This window comes from Oncorhynchus mykiss, chromosome 11 (assembly GCF_057628025.1).
Source record: "Oncorhynchus mykiss isolate SJ-2025 chromosome 11, ASM5762802v1, whole genome shotgun sequence".
Lineage (NCBI taxonomy): Eukaryota > Metazoa > Chordata > Actinopteri > Salmoniformes > Salmonidae > Oncorhynchus > Oncorhynchus mykiss.
Genome location: NC_143032.1, coordinates 16,673,037 through 16,691,102, shown reverse-complemented (window position 1 = coordinate 16,691,102; position 18,066 = coordinate 16,673,037). Strand labels below are relative to the sequence as shown.

General features: G+C 45.8%; 1 protein-coding gene across 8 annotated transcripts; it reads right to left on the bottom strand.

Moving 5' to 3' along the window:
* Nucleotides 1-1,764: 1,764 nt before the first annotated feature.
* Nucleotides 1,765-15,535, bottom strand: LOC110535385 (MAP7 domain-containing protein 2). 8 transcript variants are annotated; one of them, XM_090189564.1, is made up of 15 exons: nucleotides 15,411-15,512; nucleotides 13,982-14,101; nucleotides 11,874-12,009; nucleotides 10,323-10,412; nucleotides 9,030-9,119; nucleotides 8,732-8,850; nucleotides 8,524-8,645; nucleotides 6,923-7,119; nucleotides 6,543-6,681; nucleotides 5,475-5,655; nucleotides 5,060-5,164; nucleotides 4,919-4,976; nucleotides 4,549-4,693; nucleotides 4,188-4,477; nucleotides 1,765-4,046 (listed from the first exon to the last, which is right to left on the bottom strand). In XM_090189564.1, exons 3-14 carry the CDS (start codon nucleotides 11,950-11,952, stop codon nucleotides 4,195-4,197), a joined length of 1,608 nt encoding a protein of 535 aa, XP_090045690.1. In that variant the 5' UTR covers nucleotides 11,953-12,009; nucleotides 13,982-14,101; nucleotides 15,411-15,512; the 3' UTR covers nucleotides 1,765-4,046; nucleotides 4,188-4,194. The 8 variants fall into 8 exon arrangements, with proteins under 8 accessions (XP_090045690.1, XP_090045691.1, XP_090045692.1 ...); XM_090189565.1 differs by having other exon boundaries at nucleotides 8,732-8,826; XM_090189566.1 differs by lacking the exon at nucleotides 10,323-10,412 and having other exon boundaries at nucleotides 15,411-15,535.
* Between the last annotated feature and the right edge of the window lie 2,531 nt (nucleotides 15,536-18,066).

The following is an 18,066-nucleotide window of genomic DNA, read 5'->3' as shown; positions in this document are numbered from 1 at the left end:
CAAGCAGTGGTCTTAGTTAGTTGTAAAACATTTTAGGTTAGCAGTGTATTGATGCCTGTAGCACTTTTTCTTCCATTGGGTTTAACGGTGGTTAAACGGCGGCATCCAACGTTTAATGGCGCATTACCGACAACAGCTTTATTATTTATTTAACTAGGCAAGTCAGTTAAGAACAAATTATTGTTTACAATAACGGCCTACCCCGACCAAACCCTAATGACGCTGGGCCAATTGTGCACCGCACTATGGGACTCCCAATCACGGCCGGTTGTGATACAGTCTGGAATCAAACCTGCGCCTGTAGTGACACCTCTAGCACTGAGATGCAGTTTCTTAGACCACTGCGCAACTCGGGAGCCCCAGCTGGATGGGGTAAGGAACTATTAAATAAAAATAAATGCGGGCAAAGGAGAAAAACGACATCATACAAAATACAGAAAATAGACACGTCAATAAACAAAACCCATCCCACTTCTTCAATCACAGTCCATTCCAAACTACATTCCTACACAGGCCCAGGGGCATGTAATAGCGGAACATTCACTGACAGGATTTCTTGCAAAGCCTCGGCTGTGAAATCATGATGACCCCAAAAACGTTAAGCTGCATTCACAACGATTCCAATTTTTGCAGACTTCTTATTCGCTTGTGCTGTAGTTTACAACCATTGCGACAAATAATACAGAGGCACGTGATCAATGACGTCCAAAACGTCTTATTTCAAGTCACCTTTGCACACAAAACATCAATTACGTTTTTCAAGTAATTGTTTCAGAGGCCGTTTTTTCCATCACGCAAAGTGCTCGTGTGCAGGCATTATCCGCGCTTTTAAACCGGATCTAGAAAGATGGCAACAGCCAGAAACGCTGTATGCGAATGTGAGTAGATTACATTGAAAACAACGTGCTCATAACTCCAAAAACATCAACAGCACATCTGCCTTTGACACTGGAAGTAAGCGTGAATGTTTCCAGAAACTCTATGCAAGTTGTTTCTTCATAGCCCAAGACTAGGGGTGTACTCATTACAGAAACCGTTTAAGAAGCAAAGAGCAAAACAATAGTTTTTATTGGACCAATTCTGGTAGGGCCTGTCCGATTTCTTTCACTTTCCTTCTGTTAAATAAACATTTTCCAACAGAATCAGGCAGAATGAATACACGCTAGGTGTGTCCCATAGAGATACTTTACCTAGAAATAACCTGTTTTTGCATGGACATTGCCATTGAGGGCTTCCACCATTTTTTAAAGTAGTCAACTGGGGGTGGTGATTCCTATGGGTTGGGAGGGATCAGCCAATGATCAGAGCTTTTTCTTCAAATTGGGTTAACTGGTTTGAACATGGCTTTAAGCTATATCACTGCCAATCTAGTGGCCACAGTCAATTAATGACACACACTATTTGGTCCAGCGCTGCAGGTGGCGGTAAATCACCATTATAAGCTTTATGCTTTTTTCCAAACACAATCGAAGAAGAAAATGTACTGGAGATGGCCTCAATGGCGCTGCCCGTGCTCTCACAGATGTAATAATGGGACCGATACAAAGATGAGTCGTCTAACTAAGTCTATGGTGTGTCCCGTACAATTTCGAAATAAACCTCACGGTAAAATAATTTATTTTTCACAAGACATATTTCCTTCCATTACTGTATTCTATATCTCATATCTTTATAAATATGTTTTATATCAAGGTGTACCATGTGAGACGGACCAATGCAGAGGTATCTGTTTGTGCCATTGGTTGATAAACAAAGTCCCAAACATGGCTTGATGATGTTTTATTGTTGTTTTTCAGCAGTTAGAACCATGCACCACATCTACAGTTATATATTCCGCCAAGCTGCAGTGACATCTGTGTTAAGTGACTTTTAGTGAATAACATTCTGACCTTAAGTCTTAAGTTTAACTACATTTTCCCTTAGGATACAATGAATGTTAACAGCCTCTGAACGCATGAGATAATGAACGAGTACAGGAAGAGAGATGGACGGAAATACATGTTAACTAAATCAAGAGTCCAATGCACTGAAGACAGCAAAGATAAGTGGACATTCCAGGCCTTTGCCTACTCTAGTCCAGTAATTGAGATACAGCATCATTATTACAGCCATTAATGCACACAATTCAGAGTGTTCCCCCTCACAGGGTTAGCTGGGTCATGAAGAATGATTGACACCTTACACTGCCCTTCAGGGGGAACTGAAACAGAGATTGAATCAGCGAGGAGAGGGAGCGCACATGCTGAGCTACACCTTACCCCAGAGCAAAGCATAGGCAAGAGTTACAGTAAGACCTGAACCAGACAGTTACAGTACAGCGAGAATGTATGATTATAGAATTCACAGCAGTAGTAGACAGCAGACTGTGAATTGTCCTCTGTAGTGAGATAAATCTCCATGAGTTAAAGCCACAGTCATAGTGAATATAGCGGTTGCACACCAGAGTCTGTTACAGAGTTGACTGACTGAGTGAGTACACAGACTGGTGAGATACTGTAGGACAGGGTTCTCCAACTTTGGTGCTAGAGAACTACTGACCTGGCTATGCAGGCTTTTGTTTCAGCCCTGTCCCAAACCCGCTTGATTCAACTAATCACCGTCTTCAGTATGAACCATGATCAGTGGAATCAGGTGTGAACGAAAGCCTGCACACGCAGTAGCCCTCCAGGACTGCAGGTGAAGACCCCTGCTGTAGGTTGACTGGTAGTTGCAGCATAAACAGTCCAGTTCAGAGCAGAGGCAAGATAAGGAGAGCAGTGTTTCCAAAGCAGAGATTAGTGTTTTCAGAGCTGTTACACAACCACACCGTGCACACTAACTACACCACAGCTAGCGTACACACAGCGAGCCAAAAACACACGCCACATCTTTTCAATATCCCCCAACCCTGTAGATAGCTAAAAAATACGACACCATTCACAGTTTTCATTTGTTTTTGCAGAGATTATATTCAGAGATGCTCCAGTCTTCCACATGTGTTTTGATGCACCACTGTGGAGCGGTGGTGGACAAAAGCATATCAACTGAGGCCAGACCTTTGTCTTACTATATCATCCACATCTGTAGATGAGTAGGTTTCTCCAGTTGCAGGAGGTTAACATATCTAGACTGGCTAGCTGAGTTCTAAGTACCAATAGTAGTCGAATAGACTCCTGAGTTCTGGCAAACAGTAGTCCAGCACATCAGTGGTGGTGGGATATAACCTTCCACCACTAGAAACACTGACAGACAGAAACTCCAAACAAAGTCGTTACAACCTGACGTTCTAACGACTGTTGCCACTAACCACTGATACAGGGTCAGACTATATTTTAATCTCCCCAATAGTTAAAGTCATTGAGGGTTAGAAAGATCTGATCCTAGATCTGTGGTTAGGGGCAACTTCTACCTAGAGCTAGTTAACAGCTGTGTGACTATAGTATATACAGGAGGAGGAGAGGTGTTCTCCAATGAAGTTGCTACAGGGTCACATGATCAGTGTTAACCACATAATTAATGCTACAGGAGGATAACACAACCATACTATTACATCATCCTCCTCTCAACACTGACACACCTTTATGCACAATATCATACAGCCAGGACACAGAGAAAAAGCTTTACTTTACCGGGAGAGTATTAACCATGTGTGTACATGTCAGTGTGTGTGAAGGGGGAATTCAGCGGTAGATATGTTGAGGAGGTTGGTGGCACCTTAATTGGGGAGAATGGCTCATGGTAATGACTGGAACGGCATTAGTGGAATGGTACCGAATACGTCAGGCACATGGTTTCAAGGTGTTTGATGCCATTCCATTTGTGCCGTTCCCGGACATTATTATGAGCCGTCCTCCCCTCAGCAGCCTCCTGTGGTTGAGTTGTATAGATGAGGGCGAGCCATACATTGAGCGGTTGTTGTTCTCTGTGGAAGCCGGGGGTGCATGGTGAGGGCGGAGGTGCAAGGAGCTGGTCTCTCTCTGATGGGGGGAAGCAGGAGGAGAGGAGAGACCCCCTTGCTGCTCCTAGCTCCTCTTTGCACCCAACAGCTAGTTGTCCTACCCAACGCCCTGGAGGAAGAGGATAATAAATATTAGAGCAGAGCTGTATAGTGTGTGTTCGTTTGTGAGTTTTTAAAATGTAACCAGGCAAGTCAGTTTAGAACAAATTCTTATTTACAATGACGGCCTTCCCCGGGCCAAACCCGTTACCTGGTTACTAGATGTCCAGTTTGCCAGAGCTGAGGCTGTGGAGAAGTTGGGCGGAGCTTGGGGAGGAGCTAGTGAAGGAGGAGGGGTTATAATCCTGTATCAGCAGGTTCTTGTTGAGGTCTCCCAGGGCTGCAGCACTGCCGGCCTGCAGCATGGGGTAAAGGGACGTTTCTGGCTGGGCGGTGAGATCCAGGAGGTGCTCAAGGGTTTGGGTGTTACTCATGCTGTTTAACCCATCGCTGATGGGAGAGAACTCTTGAACGCTACCCAACTCATCCCTGGACACTGGACTGGGAAGACACACAGTATGAAAAATGAGTGTTAAGAATTGGGGACCTGTGTGTGTGTGCGTGCAGCTCACCTGACGTCCATAGACTGCACCCCGTCAGACAGCTCGTCCCCTCCACAGCTCTTACTCTCCAGGGGTCCCAGCGTGATGATGGGGGACTCGTCCTGATCCAACTCCCTGACATGTCCTGCCTGGCCCCCGTTCACCTCACACACACCTGAGAGAGAGGAGGGGGTTAGACACACCATATTAATAGTAGCTTAAAACCTTAATGCATTAATGGTCAAGAGTCATATATACTGTAAGGCAAACAATACAACCCAACATACCAACATACCCTCCTCTCCACCACATGGGGGAGCTGTAACCCTGGCCGGTTCACTGTCTGCTGAGTCACCCTGTGTATGTGTGTGTGTGTGCGCACGCTCTTGTTTGTATATACCTGGGCATAAGGAGTCTGTCTCACTCTTACGTGTCCTCTTCATGATCTCCTCAATCCGCTGTGGACACACACACACACACAGGAGTTTAGGAAAACAGCTTAAATGGCAGCGTTCGGGGGAGGGGGGGTAGGTGTGCTAACCTTCTTCCTCTGCAGTCTCTCCTGCTCCTCCTGTACCTGCAACAGTTCTCTCTCCTGCCTCTTCCTATCTGTCTCCCTGTGAGCACGCAGACACGCCTCCTCTCTCTGCACACAAACACAAGCAAAACATTAATGCCCTGAACTGATAAGAACTAAGGAAGCTGTGGGTCAGACATAATGTGGGGTCAGATTGCATGAGATCAGCAGAAGTACGGAGGTTATTCAAGGCTAAAAGCATAATGTAGCAGACAGACCAATATATATAAACCACATGGATTTGAAACTGCTAGCAACATGGCCTTGGAGATATATTTTTTTTTATTGACTATCTGTCATTAGACATCTTAGACAGGCCTACATGCTGCAGTAATGCCTCTTTGGTTTGACATTTAACCCCTGAGACTTAACCCCTGACCTCTCGGTCCAGCTGATCCTGCATGTCTTTCCAACGTCTCTCCTTTGTCCTTCTCTCCTCGTCCTCTCTGGTCTTCCTCTCCTCCTCCCATCTCTCTCTCTCCTCCTCCGCTTGTTGTGCCTCTCTTGCCTGCCGCTCCAGTGCCTCCTGCTCTCTCCTCTGCTCCTCCTCCGCTCTCAGCCTACACACACACACACACACACACTCAGTGAGAAAACGCACACACCTTATACACTCTAAATACCCACATCCTTCTTGCCAGACGCTCTATACCAAGGATCATCAACTAAATTCAGCTGCGGGACGATTTCTTTCTGGAGTGGATGGTCAGGGGGCCGGAACATCATTTCAAATCATGTGTTGTCTGCAAATTGGCCACAAGATATAATATCTGGCTAAAACATATTCATTTCAAGCCTTGCTTACGTTTATATACAATCACATATATATTTCTATTATGCATTGAAATATTTTGGAACATTTTTCCAAAATTACAATCACTTGGAGATGATTTGCTGGTGTTTTGACATTCTTTAATGTCCTACAAAAAATAGTTTGTTTGCTTTTTTGCTCAGAAAACATTGGGAGGCAAATAAAATCACCCGCGGCCTACATTCAGGCCACCAATTGGGGAACACTGCTCCACATGGGCTTCTCGAGTGACGCAGCGGTCTAAGGCACTGCATCGCAGTGTTTGAGGCGTAACTACAGACCCGGGTTCGATCCCAGGCTGTGTCACAGCCGGCCGTGACCGGGACGCCCATGATGCGACGCACAATTGGCCCAGCGTTTCCCAGGTTAGGGGAGGGTTTGGCGGCCGGGATTTCCTTGTCCCATTGCACTCTAGCGACTCCTTCCGGGTTAAGCGAGCAGTGTGTCAAGTGCGAGCAGTATGTCAAGAAGCAGTGCGGCTTGGCAGGGTTTTGTTTCGGAGAACGCGTGGCTCTCGAAATTCGCCTCTCCCAAGTCCGTAGGGGAGTTGCAGCGATGGGACAAGACTATAACTACCAATTGGATATCACGAAAATTGGGGAGAACAAAAATAAAACAAAAATACTCCACACACACCTCTCCTCCTCCTGTCGTAGTTTGTCCTCCTGTTCTTTCTGTATTCTGGCCAGACGACGCCTCTCAGCCAACAGTCTAGAAGCCTCCTCCGCATCCATTGTCCCGGCAACGTTCCTGCCTGTGGGCGTACCTGGAGACTCTGACAGGAGAAGGAGGGAAGCAGTGGGGGAGAGAGACAGAGATGACTTGGGGTACAGCAGACACTGATGAAAGCAGTTCTCTGAAGCGTTCTGTTCTCTCGTCTAGGGTGGCTCAGGTTACAGACCTCTCTCTCCATCCACCTCTCTCTCCTCTCAAGGGCAGAGCATATCAGTAGTGAATTCTGAGCTCACTGATCATCTCTCTAACTGCTCAAACACGCACGCACACACACACCTTACCTGCCGCAAGGTCTCTGCTGGAGGACTTGGAGGTCTTCTTCTCTGGTGTGTCCAGCTTAGAGGACTTCCTCTCTAGGTTTCCATGACCCCTGGCCTCCTGGTTGCCCTCAGTTATCGGGGTTCGCTGGCGGTGGGGGGAGGGAGGATACTGTCCTGGAGAGCAGGGGGACTGGGCGCGACTCTTAGTTGACCTCACCCTGTAATAACAATCAACTTTCATTCAGTGGTGAGTATTCATGGGTGCCAAGGGAAGCCAGGCTTCCCCAAATATTTCACCAAAAAAAACAATACATTTCGATTCTGAATCTCACCGGAGAAATCATCCAAGTGAGGGAAACAGTGCCCCTCTGTCTCAGTATGTATAGCCCATGTATCTGATGCTGTCTGGACCAAAAGAGTATAACATGTTGCTGCAGTAGCATTTGATTGATTGATGCCTTCCTTGATAAAAAACATTAGAAAATAGCCAATCAGCATTGAGCTGAGCTCAACTGTGGGTTGTCCTGGTGCAGAAAAACACCCCAAGGGAGGCCAGTGTGAATTTGGCTTCACACCAATCCTAAGCAAAACTTCCTAAGCAAAACGTCATTTTCAATGTGTTTCTGGTCTGCTTGTGTTGATGTCCTGCAGTAGCTAGCTTGCTAAATCGTCCCTTTCCTAAGCCATGGATGGAGATGTGGATTTGGATTGTGGTTTTGACTTAATCCTTTGTACAGGCCAATGATTATGACGGTGATTCTGATCTAACCATAAATGAACATGTTGTGCCACTGGCCTGACGATTGAAGTTCAATATGTAGCCTAGTAGACTAACTAGCTAGCTAACTTAGCTGGTTCATTGTTGCCCATGCCAGGAAGTTAGGCTAGCAAATATTTTAGCTAGGTAGCCTATGAAAACAAAAACTAAAAGTATACTGTATGACAGAGCCATAGAACATAGACCGTTTTGCCAACACACGTGTGCATACACACGGACAGAAATCATTACCATGGACAGCCACATGATATTTAGAAACATTGTTTGGACAAAATTGTTTTTGGTATTTTTAAGTTTGTTTTCAGTGTATTAAACTAAGCATATATAGCCTTGTTGATGTTTAAATTTAAATTGTGCTGGAATAGTGGAGGCAGTGCTCCTGTTGTCTTTGTGCTGACTTGCGGTAACTCTGTGGTTCTAAATCAGTAGTTGTTTAGTAAACTGTCGGAAACATTAACATGCTTGACCATGCTGCAGGTCATATAACTGTTTGTTTCATGCATTATTTGCTTTGTGGACGTCACCGGACAGATGTTGCTCTCTGGTTTTTGATGAAACAAACATATGTGTAGTTGACTTGTCTTTTTGCTGTGACGACCTTATTGTATATCATGGTGGCGTATGAACAAATAACACAATTATCACAATATAGGTTGTATTATGGCTTTTTTTACTGGCTTGGCTTGCTCAGGGATTTTACCCAAGAACCCTTACTGCTTTAATTGAACCTTTCATACAACCTTGCAGTACTTAACAATAAGCACAATAACAAGGTCAGCAATGGCCCACAACACTCCCACAATGTTCAGATAACCTATGTGTGTGCAACTGCACATTTCTGTACCTTTTGGGCGTGCCCAGTCCTTTGCTCTGGGCTCTGGGGGAGGAGCTTCGGGTCGGAGTGGTTGGAGATTCAAGGCGTCTCATTGAAGAGTCAGTCAGACAGGGGGCGGGGCCTCTCTCTGTCTAAAAACACAACAGAAGAAGTCAGGTTTTGCTCAGAATTCTAATGTGGTAATATAAATGCATGTACAAACACACATGGTACCGACTGTGGGTGTTTTGGGGGTCTTGTCCTCCGGGGGCCCATTACTGGTCTTCCTGGAGGGGGAACCTTTGTAGGCCGGCCGCTGGGGGCTTGGGGACGCTAAACGAGGGGACACACCACACACTGCATAGTCATAGGGCAAACAAAGAGACGGACAACGAAGAAACACACCAACAGAGGGGTGCAGAGAAATACATAAAAGAGAGTCATATTATATACTGTTGCTTGGCAACACTAGACACACGTCCTCATGAATCGACTCACACACACACGCACAGACACACGCGGGCGCACACACACACCTCTATCTGGTGAGTGCAGGGAGGCTGAAGAGTTGGAGAGCCGTTTGGTGATTGGCTGGTCCGAGGAGGGCGGTGTCAGGAAGTCACACACTGCAGCGAGATGCATGATGGGAGAAAGAGTCAGACGTTCCACCCCATAGGGACATGAAGAGGTACAAGTCATCTTTAACCACTAATACTGAATTCACATTATCTACCCTCATCCTTGATGTGTGAACTCATTCACTTCCGCTCATGGGGAAGGTTAGGAATGGGCTGAAATATGGTGGAAAGTCTTAATTGCTTACACCAATCTTCACGAGAGAGAGATGAGTGCACACTTCAGGGAGGTAGGTAGAGAAAATAGCTAAGGTCAGATATGTCTATCTGTGATTAGGGCCAACTTGTACCTGGTGCAACAGTGACACAAATCACATTACACACAAATACGAGACACACAACACGCTTTACAAACACATACCACCAGAACACTCCAACTAAAATGTCACTCTGGTTAGTGAACAGACCATTCAACCAATAAATCACAACACACTCACTATCTAAAACACACAACTACGCCACAAATTCACACACACCAAACCATCAATCCCACCAAACACACACTGATTGGGCTTCAGTTTGACTTCAGTCTTGTATATTAAGAGACTAATGCATGTTCCATATTTACATGGATAAACAAGGATACACAGACCGTCTAGCACAAAGGAGAGAGGAGGGTTTTAACCAGACTGCTGCATATCCTATAAAGTGTGTGTGTTTGGTTAGACTGCTACAGGGGCAGTCTGCTACAGATCCTGATTGGGGGGGGGGGGGGGGTAGTTGGACCCCCTACTGTGAACACTGTGCATCACCAAGCATCGCCATAGGCCAGACAGACAGGAAGTACATCAACTTTTTGTTCTGATTGGGCAAGGATTGGGGGCTGACGGACCCCAAAGACCAAAGGGAGACAACAAACACACACACACACACACACATTTACTTGATGTGTGGGGAACACAACCATAACCATATTCACAAACACTCCCATGCAGGAAGGCAGCAGAACTCACTGCAAAACACATAGCATACCAATGAAATGGGACATAGGCTACTTGGGCCAAAATATACAAAAATGTGAATACGGACAATAGAATACAATGTAATATTTTATTGCCCAGAAGGGGGAATAACGGTCTTGCACTGGCAACACAAAGCACAACATGCATGCAGCCACACAACAACAGCACATGTACGGTATATACACACACATGCAGGCAGCGGATCACGCTAAGGGTGTCAGGTGGTCTGTACCGTTCCTGGATTGGTTGGGGCTGGCAGCGGAGGCGGGATGATGAGGCAGAGCTGAGCCAATAGCATGAGAGGGTGGGGTCTTAGAGTGACCTGGTAGCAGGTGTGTCAGAGCGGAGAAAGCAAAGCGTTACACACACACCCGAGTGTTGAATTTATACTCACTTATGTACTGCGTACCCAAACCTACGTGGAGCATTTGTATACACGCACAGACCTATGAGTCTCTGACACACGCACCCGGTGCACTGCAGTCAGACTGGAGCTGTGTAATCTAATACCCTGCATGATGCAGCATCAACTGATCTCAGTTCAGATCTACTGTCCATCCACTGGTTATCACCCCAGTGAAATATAGTCATGTTTTGATCAGTAATTGAAGAAGAATAGAATGGGTGCTGATACTCCAGGCTTTACCAGCGTTTGTACTCTAGAGACGCTATTCTGTAGGATTCTATAAGGTATTGTTGAAGAATGTGGTAGCCTGTGTATTCTATAAGAGGGGCCGATTCTCCACTTCATCCTAGGCCTGATGGGGTGTGTGAATAATTGATTGCATTATGAATGCGTCACAGAGTCTGGTTACTGCTCCAGTACTGCTCACTGATGGGAGCGTCATCGCTGAAAACAAATAAACGCACGCACGCACTCACACACTCACACACTCACACACTCACACACATACCATGAAAATACACAGATAAAGATACAAATGCAATTGCAAATCCTATAATCCCCTTAGCCTTAACAGTGCCATAACATCAGGCCTACACATATGACAAGGGGTGTGTGTGGAGAGACAAAGAGAGACAGACACTAATGCAACAATGGATGTTTACATACGCAGTAAATATAGTGTCAATGTGTGTGTGTGTGGTTAGATACGTATTTCAGGCCCCTCCCAGGAATCAGGCCTGTTTCCCAACGCACGCAAACACACACACACTACTGAGGGAGTGTAGCAGCATTTCACAGAAACAGAGATATACCCAACACACACAGGATTCCTCGGCTAAACTCACACCTGTAACAGCAGGGTAAACGACAGTGACACAGACAGAATTCTCTTATCATCACAGAGTGATGTTATGAGCCATAATACTATGGGCCCACACACACACACAGCAGCCTCTCCCAAGCTGATGAGTTTAAGACAAAGCGTTGTCCTCCCCTGCATTGCAGCCTCCACACCCTTTTCCTCTTTCTGTCCTCCCCCTCTGGTCTCTGTCCTCCCTCTCTCACCCCTCGTTTCTCTCCTTATTGTCCTTTATCTCTCATTCACCTGCCCCCATTATCTTTATCTTCATCCATCCCTCCCCTCTCTTCTCTAGTTTCCTTTTCCGTGTAGCTGTCCTAAACTGTCCTCACCCTTTCCCCCATCCTGAACACATCCCATCAACCCCTCTCCTTTCTTCCTTTGTCCCCCCTCACACACACGTCATCCCATACCTCCTAAACCTCCATACCTCCTGTCAATCTCTCCCCTCCCCCTCCCGGTCTCTCCCTCCGGTTTGACTCCCATGCCCCCACCCTCCTCCTCCCCAGTGTACTCACCCTCTCCCCCTCCAGGCGGTCCTCCCCAGGTCCAGCGTTTAGGCCTGTTCTCCATAGAGTCTCTGCTGTCCTCCCCCATCGGTCTCTCCCTCTCTCCCCCTCTCTCCCGTCTTCTCACCAAGGCCTCCAGTCTCTCCTGTTCGTTACGTTCCAAAACGGGGAAAAATAGACACTCTCTCACAGAGCCGTCGCTACGGCGACGAACACCCGGTGATGCACATGGAGACGGCTGCGCCATGGTTACCAGAGCAACTGCAGCCTCGCCACTTTTTCTCTCTTCCAAGTGTGTCAGTTCGTTCAATCACTCACACTGTATGCTGCTCACTGATAAATATACCAGAGTCTCAGACTCGCTATCTATCCCTCTCTATCTATCCCTGTCTCCACCGGTGTCTGCCGCTCCCTCTAGGTAGCTCTGTTTCTCTCTCTCTCTTGCTCTGTCACTCTCTCTCCCTCCCCTCACTTGTTCACTCCACCCTTTCTCTCTCTGCTCACCTCTTTCTCCCTAGATTCTCTCTCCTTCCCCTCCCTTTTTTCTCTCTCTTCCCACTCCCCTTTTGCCCCCCCCCCCCCCCCCCCTTAATAACTGATTCTATTTGAGGAAGCATTTAGCCAGCTAGAGGGACAACATATAACCTCTACTCCGTTCCCCTCTGTTGACGACACCCAACTGAGTGCACACAGACACGTCATAGGGACATATTCACACACAGAGGGTACTCTATGGTACTGACACAGGTTGCATTTGTCACATTGCAGATGCTCTTTTTTCCTTTGTTTTCTCCACTCTCTTCCTTTGTTTTCTCCACTCTTTTCCTTTGTATTCTCCACTCACTCCCTCCTTTCCTCCAACCCTCCCTCCATCGTTCCATCTATCCCTCCTTCCTTCTTCATCTGCTCAGTGACTGTATTTCTCTGCTGGGTTAACTCCTGCATGTCTGAGCTACTGAGATCTACAGCAGAGAGAGAGAGAGAGACAGAGGCTCTGATGTCATTTACCAGAGACAGACACACACACCCACTCTCATTTCAATCAATCTCCTATACATATTTCAATTCACATGCATTGCATGAGCTGCTATAAATCTTCTGTATAAGTTGTTGGGTATCTTAAGTATGTTGGGGAAAGGCTGCAGTATTCTCTGTGAGGAAGGGAAAGCCCCACCTCAGATTGGGAGAGAAAGAGGGACTCACACACACCACTGCAGGAGAGGAGAAGGGGAGGAGGGAGGGATGGGTGAGGGGGATGAAGATCAATAAGAGAGAAGAAAAGAGAGAGATAGCGATAAAGAGATCCAGAGAGATAGAGGGAAGCCGAGGGTGGGGGAGAGGGAGAAAGAGGCAGAGGGGGAGGAGAGGTAGAGAGAGAGAGTCATCTGAGGTGATAGCGGACAATATCGCTACGGCAACCCAGAACCCGACCGGTGCCAGGACTAAAATAGAACCTCCACAGAGTTCTACAGCAGAACACACACACACCTAAATAACCAGAGACAGAGTTCTACAGCAGAACACACACACACCTAAATAACCAGAGACAGAGTTCTACAGCAGAACACACACACGCCTAAATAACCAGAGACAGATTAATCAACAGTGTTTTTTATCAATACATTAACTCATATTGTTTGCATATCTAATTGATAATTCTGCAGTAATAAACCAACATCAATTCTATAGGCTAAAACTGGCCTCATATCCTATCACATCCTATTGTATCATATGGAAACTCTATCTGGTCCTACACATAATCAAATATTCATATCCATGTGCGTGTGACAGATATATATCATGTATTGTCTGATTCCAGGAAATGACACATGATACGTCAACGATGACATCATGGTGCAGCCACAGAGACCGCCCAATCATTAATCTATTAACATAAACGGGAGAGTCTGTCTGCAATGATGGGCTGTCTCCCAATCAATTTCAAATCATCAGTTGAGATGTTCACCATTAAAGCACATCTAATCTAACCCAACAGGCAGACCATACTCAACCCAAATCAGAGAGAGAGCGAGAGAGAGGTAAACAGGGTGTGGGGGAGTTGGAAGGAGTCGTTGAGGACAAAAAAAACGAGGGTGCATAGTAGTTTGACCTCTGACCTTCTCCTCCTCTTCCTACTGTTGTCTCCTCTCCTCTCTTTTTTTCTGCTCCTCCATCCTCCTCCCTCCGAAAAACGCTCCAGCTGCTGCTCTTTATCACACAGGAACTCTCCTAGGTCTCTACACACACAGTTCATATTGGTTTATTGAATGTGTGTGTGACTCATACCCTGACTCTTCTCTGTCTCCTCCCTCTCACTAGCTGCACTCTGTCCATCCGCGGTGACCCTTACACACGAGGACGAGAGAAGATGGAGAGTCAGTGAGCACATAGAAGGCAATTATGAACCGAAGAGAAACTCAGAGCATGTGTTTCATACTTATTTAACATCAGTGGAGAGGTTGAAGTATACTGTTGCTGAATGAACAACGAACTACAGTAGATCAGCCAGTATTAGAGGTAGCTACACAGACGCGGATAGCATTTTAGTCCAGGAGTAGGTAGCTTAGCTTGGTCTCTGTTAAGAAACAGATAAGTATGATGCTACAGGTGGCTTACTTGCTGGACAGTTGCGATTGGACGACAGGCGAGAAGGGGACATGTGCCCATTGGTGAGTGGCCTTGTCCTGGTGATGTAAGGCGGGGTCATGACTGCTCATTGGAGGGTAGAATCAGTACCACACTTGACACACACACACAGAGGCCAGAGCTAATGCTTAGGCTTTTGCTCAGTGGGCTCACACAGTCGATCTTTACACACGCATGTGACAAGGGTACGATTCCATAGAAATATATTTTCTAAGTTTGATTTCCGGTCAGTAAGACATCAAATTTCCCTAGATGATTCCTGACCCTGTCTGTGTGTAAGGGGGAAGAGACACACATCCAGCTGACCTGGGGGTCATCCATCCATGTCAGGGTCAGACAGACAGCTCTATAAACCTGCTGTCAATCTGTTGTAGCTAGAGGTCAGAGGTCAGGGCATTGTGTGTGGTTTATGTCTACCTATCTGAAACACTGTTAATCAACATATAAACTACGAAACAAGAGGAGCTGGAGGGTCTTGTCTATGCTCAAACACACACATACAGAGAGATGCACACTTACTATATATGCAGACTATATGCACACAGCACGCAATGAGCTAGTGTTTTTTTTACTTTCATAAGATATGTAAATGCATGCAGAGTCAGATCTGCCCCACAGCTTATGTTAAGAGATAACTCACACACTTTTAACATCAAGACATCCAAACATTTGCTAAACACTACCTGTGTCAGGTGAGTTATAGTAACATTCTCTAGTCACAAACATACCGATGCTTTAATCAATACAGACATATTTCATTTCAATTTAAAGCATTTAGGCTACAGCACAAGAAGAGCAATTTAATAGAGAAAAAAAGTATCCCCTAATAATATTGTTATCCCAAGACTAGTCTCAAAACACCCGCCTGTAACTCCTGAGCCCTCAACATCATCATCTCACCTCGTGCTGAGCACCGGGTGTGACTGTGGTCATCTCTGTTCCCTCCACTCCTGTCCCTGTGTCTGTTCCTGTGTTTGGATGCCTCCTGATTCCTGCCGGCCGCTGCAGAACAGCAGTAACAAATCAAATCAGCCTGAATACGACTGCAGCAAAACCGTACGGAGAGAGATACATGGCAGAGAAACAGAGTTGGAGAGTGGAGGGATGCCAAAAAGAGAGACACCAACAGGAGAAGTTAATATTTGACTGTCTTCGAATGGAATTGAAGTCCTGCCATCTGATGAACTTGACCTCTTTTTATTTTTAATTAGCTTATTTTTGCTAATGACAGTTTAATCCATATTGGCTTGGTTTGTCTATGAGTTTAAGTCACAGAAGAGCACACGTACCAGGCATGCACCCGAAAGCACTGCATTACGTCATTATTTACATCAGAGTGTACGCATGTCTGGTCAGTGGTCTGTCTCTCTCACACACACACACACACACACACACACACACACACACACACACACACACACACACACACACACACACACACACACACACACACACACACACACACACACACACACACACACACACACACACACACACAGCCTTTATTCATAGACTAAAAATAGAGCTGAGGAAACATCAAATAACAACAAGCTGTTAGAATCAGCAGAAGGGTCTATGATAAAGATGTTGGGGAAAATACTCCCACAATGGAGAACATTAAAAGGGTTGAGAGAGACCAACTGACAAGAAAGAAGCCAAAGGGCAAACAGGCTTTAGGCCCTGGTGTAGAGCTAGAGAGAATGGTGCAATTGTGGCCCACGATTTGGGGAGTTCCTGCATGTAGGCATTCCTTCATCTGCAGGAATCCCTCTCTATACTTCTATTGTTCCATTTTTAAGCTAGTCAAGCAGGAGGTGGGGGTGTTCCAGTACAGTAGGTTGCATAATGTTGGATGCCAACTGCCGATAAACCCCACAGAATATGAAGAAGAGGCGAGGGCAACAACGGTAGAAAGTGTCCTCCCCCCGCCTGTCGGGCACCGTTTCCCCGCAGTTCTGTTAATGATGGTGAGAGCAGGCGGGAGCAAAGGACACGATCTACTGGTGTCTCCCGCTGTAGGCTAGCTAGCTAGCTAGCAGAATTCCTGTACCGGGGAGTCGGGGGCCTAAAACTCAGATAATACTTTTATTTCTCTTTTTACCAACATTCAAAAGTGTCACACAAGCATGAAGATGTAGTTCTCAAGGCAGGTATTCATGCAGGAACCAATGAGATGCTTGAGGCAGGGGGCGTTCATGAAGGAGCAGGAATGCTCCCAAGCAAAAACACCCCAATTGCAGCTGCAATCACACACTCCTGGGGCTAACGGCAAACAGGGGCCACATGCATGGTTATGCCTGCAGAGGCTGTTGAGGCACACAGTTTGGCTCCATAAAAATATTTATATTTTATATTTATGGAGCCCTGTGGTCGTTGGGAAAACGTGTAGCAATAGCCTGGGCTTAATGCACTAGATGTGTTTTTATATGTGACCATTGACTTATAATTACATTACCCAGGCTGGCTATTATAGTCCCCTATGTAGTCGTTTGGTCAAGGTGCTGCAATTGACCATTTCTGGGGTGGGATTAATTGAAATGCAATTTACAGGTTCTTTCAGACTTCCGTTTCACGCAGAAATCGGATTATCCCTTCTTTCCAATGTTTTAGGCTAATAATGGTCATGAAAACGCACACAACATTTTTTACCAAGGTCTGATTTCCTATAGAAAACGTGATGCGCAAGAGCTGCAGGGTATATGACACGGGCAGTAAGTGGAAGCAACACCAATTAAAGGTTCACACATGCGCGTGTCAGATCCTATCTGTTGCCCTGGATAAAGAAAATGAGACAAGGCATCTGCCATTTTAAGAAAGGGTTTGTTCACGCTACATTTCTGAAGCAGAAATAGTATAAGATTGGGAGAGGTTAGAGTGAACAGATATCCAGCCGAGTAGGCCTACAGCTTGACTTAATTTGGCTCAGTATTGTGAAAAGTGTCAAATATGTATATTCTATTCTCTCCTGCTGCATCATCCCAACTCTGACCGTGACGAAAGGGTCCGCATACATAGGCTCTGTTTGCTCCTAGCATAACTCATTTTGCTCCTAGGCGAAGCGATATGGAACCCTGTTTGGGTCTTTGCGTGTCAAAAAAGATACGTCAAATAACACTATTTGACCAATCAGGACCTGAATGACTGCACGTCACATAATTTAACACGTTCATGATTTTTTACGTAGTTGTTACACATGTCACAGCGAATCACCGATATGTATGCTATGACGCTGGTAAAGTTTTGACGGACCTGCCGCACGAGCGCAGACACGTCTCCCCAAGCTTCTGGACAGTGCTGGTCATAAAAAAAGCCAGCTAGCTGATGGACGCAAACAATGTTCTTCCCCAAAAACAGTTTTAGCTAAATATCTAGCTAGGTGCCATCATCTAAAATACTCCTAATTATTAAGAAAGTTTGTATTTGATTAATGGTGGTCGGACCCACATATGTGAAGCTAGCCACAATAAGTATTACACACAGGCGGAATTTGCGGTTCACTTTCAAAATAAAAGTACCTCATTCAAAGTGATACAAATGAATACAAATAGTGGAATCA

Excerpts from the sequence above, each read along its gene's own strand:
- LOC110535385 (XM_021620357.3), bottom strand. The coding sequence starts at position 12,111 with ATGGCGCAGCCGTCTCCATGTGCATCACCGGGTGTTCGTCGCCGTAGC. Across the intron at positions 6,682-6,922 it reads CAGCAGAGACCTTGCGGCAG|AGTCTCCAGGTACGCCCACA; the intron begins GTAAGGTGTGTG and ends TTCTCCTGTCAG. Across the intron at positions 4,977-5,059 it reads AGAGACTGCAGAGGAAGAAG|CGGATTGAGGAGATCATGAA; the intron begins GTTAGCACACCT and ends GTGTGTCCACAG.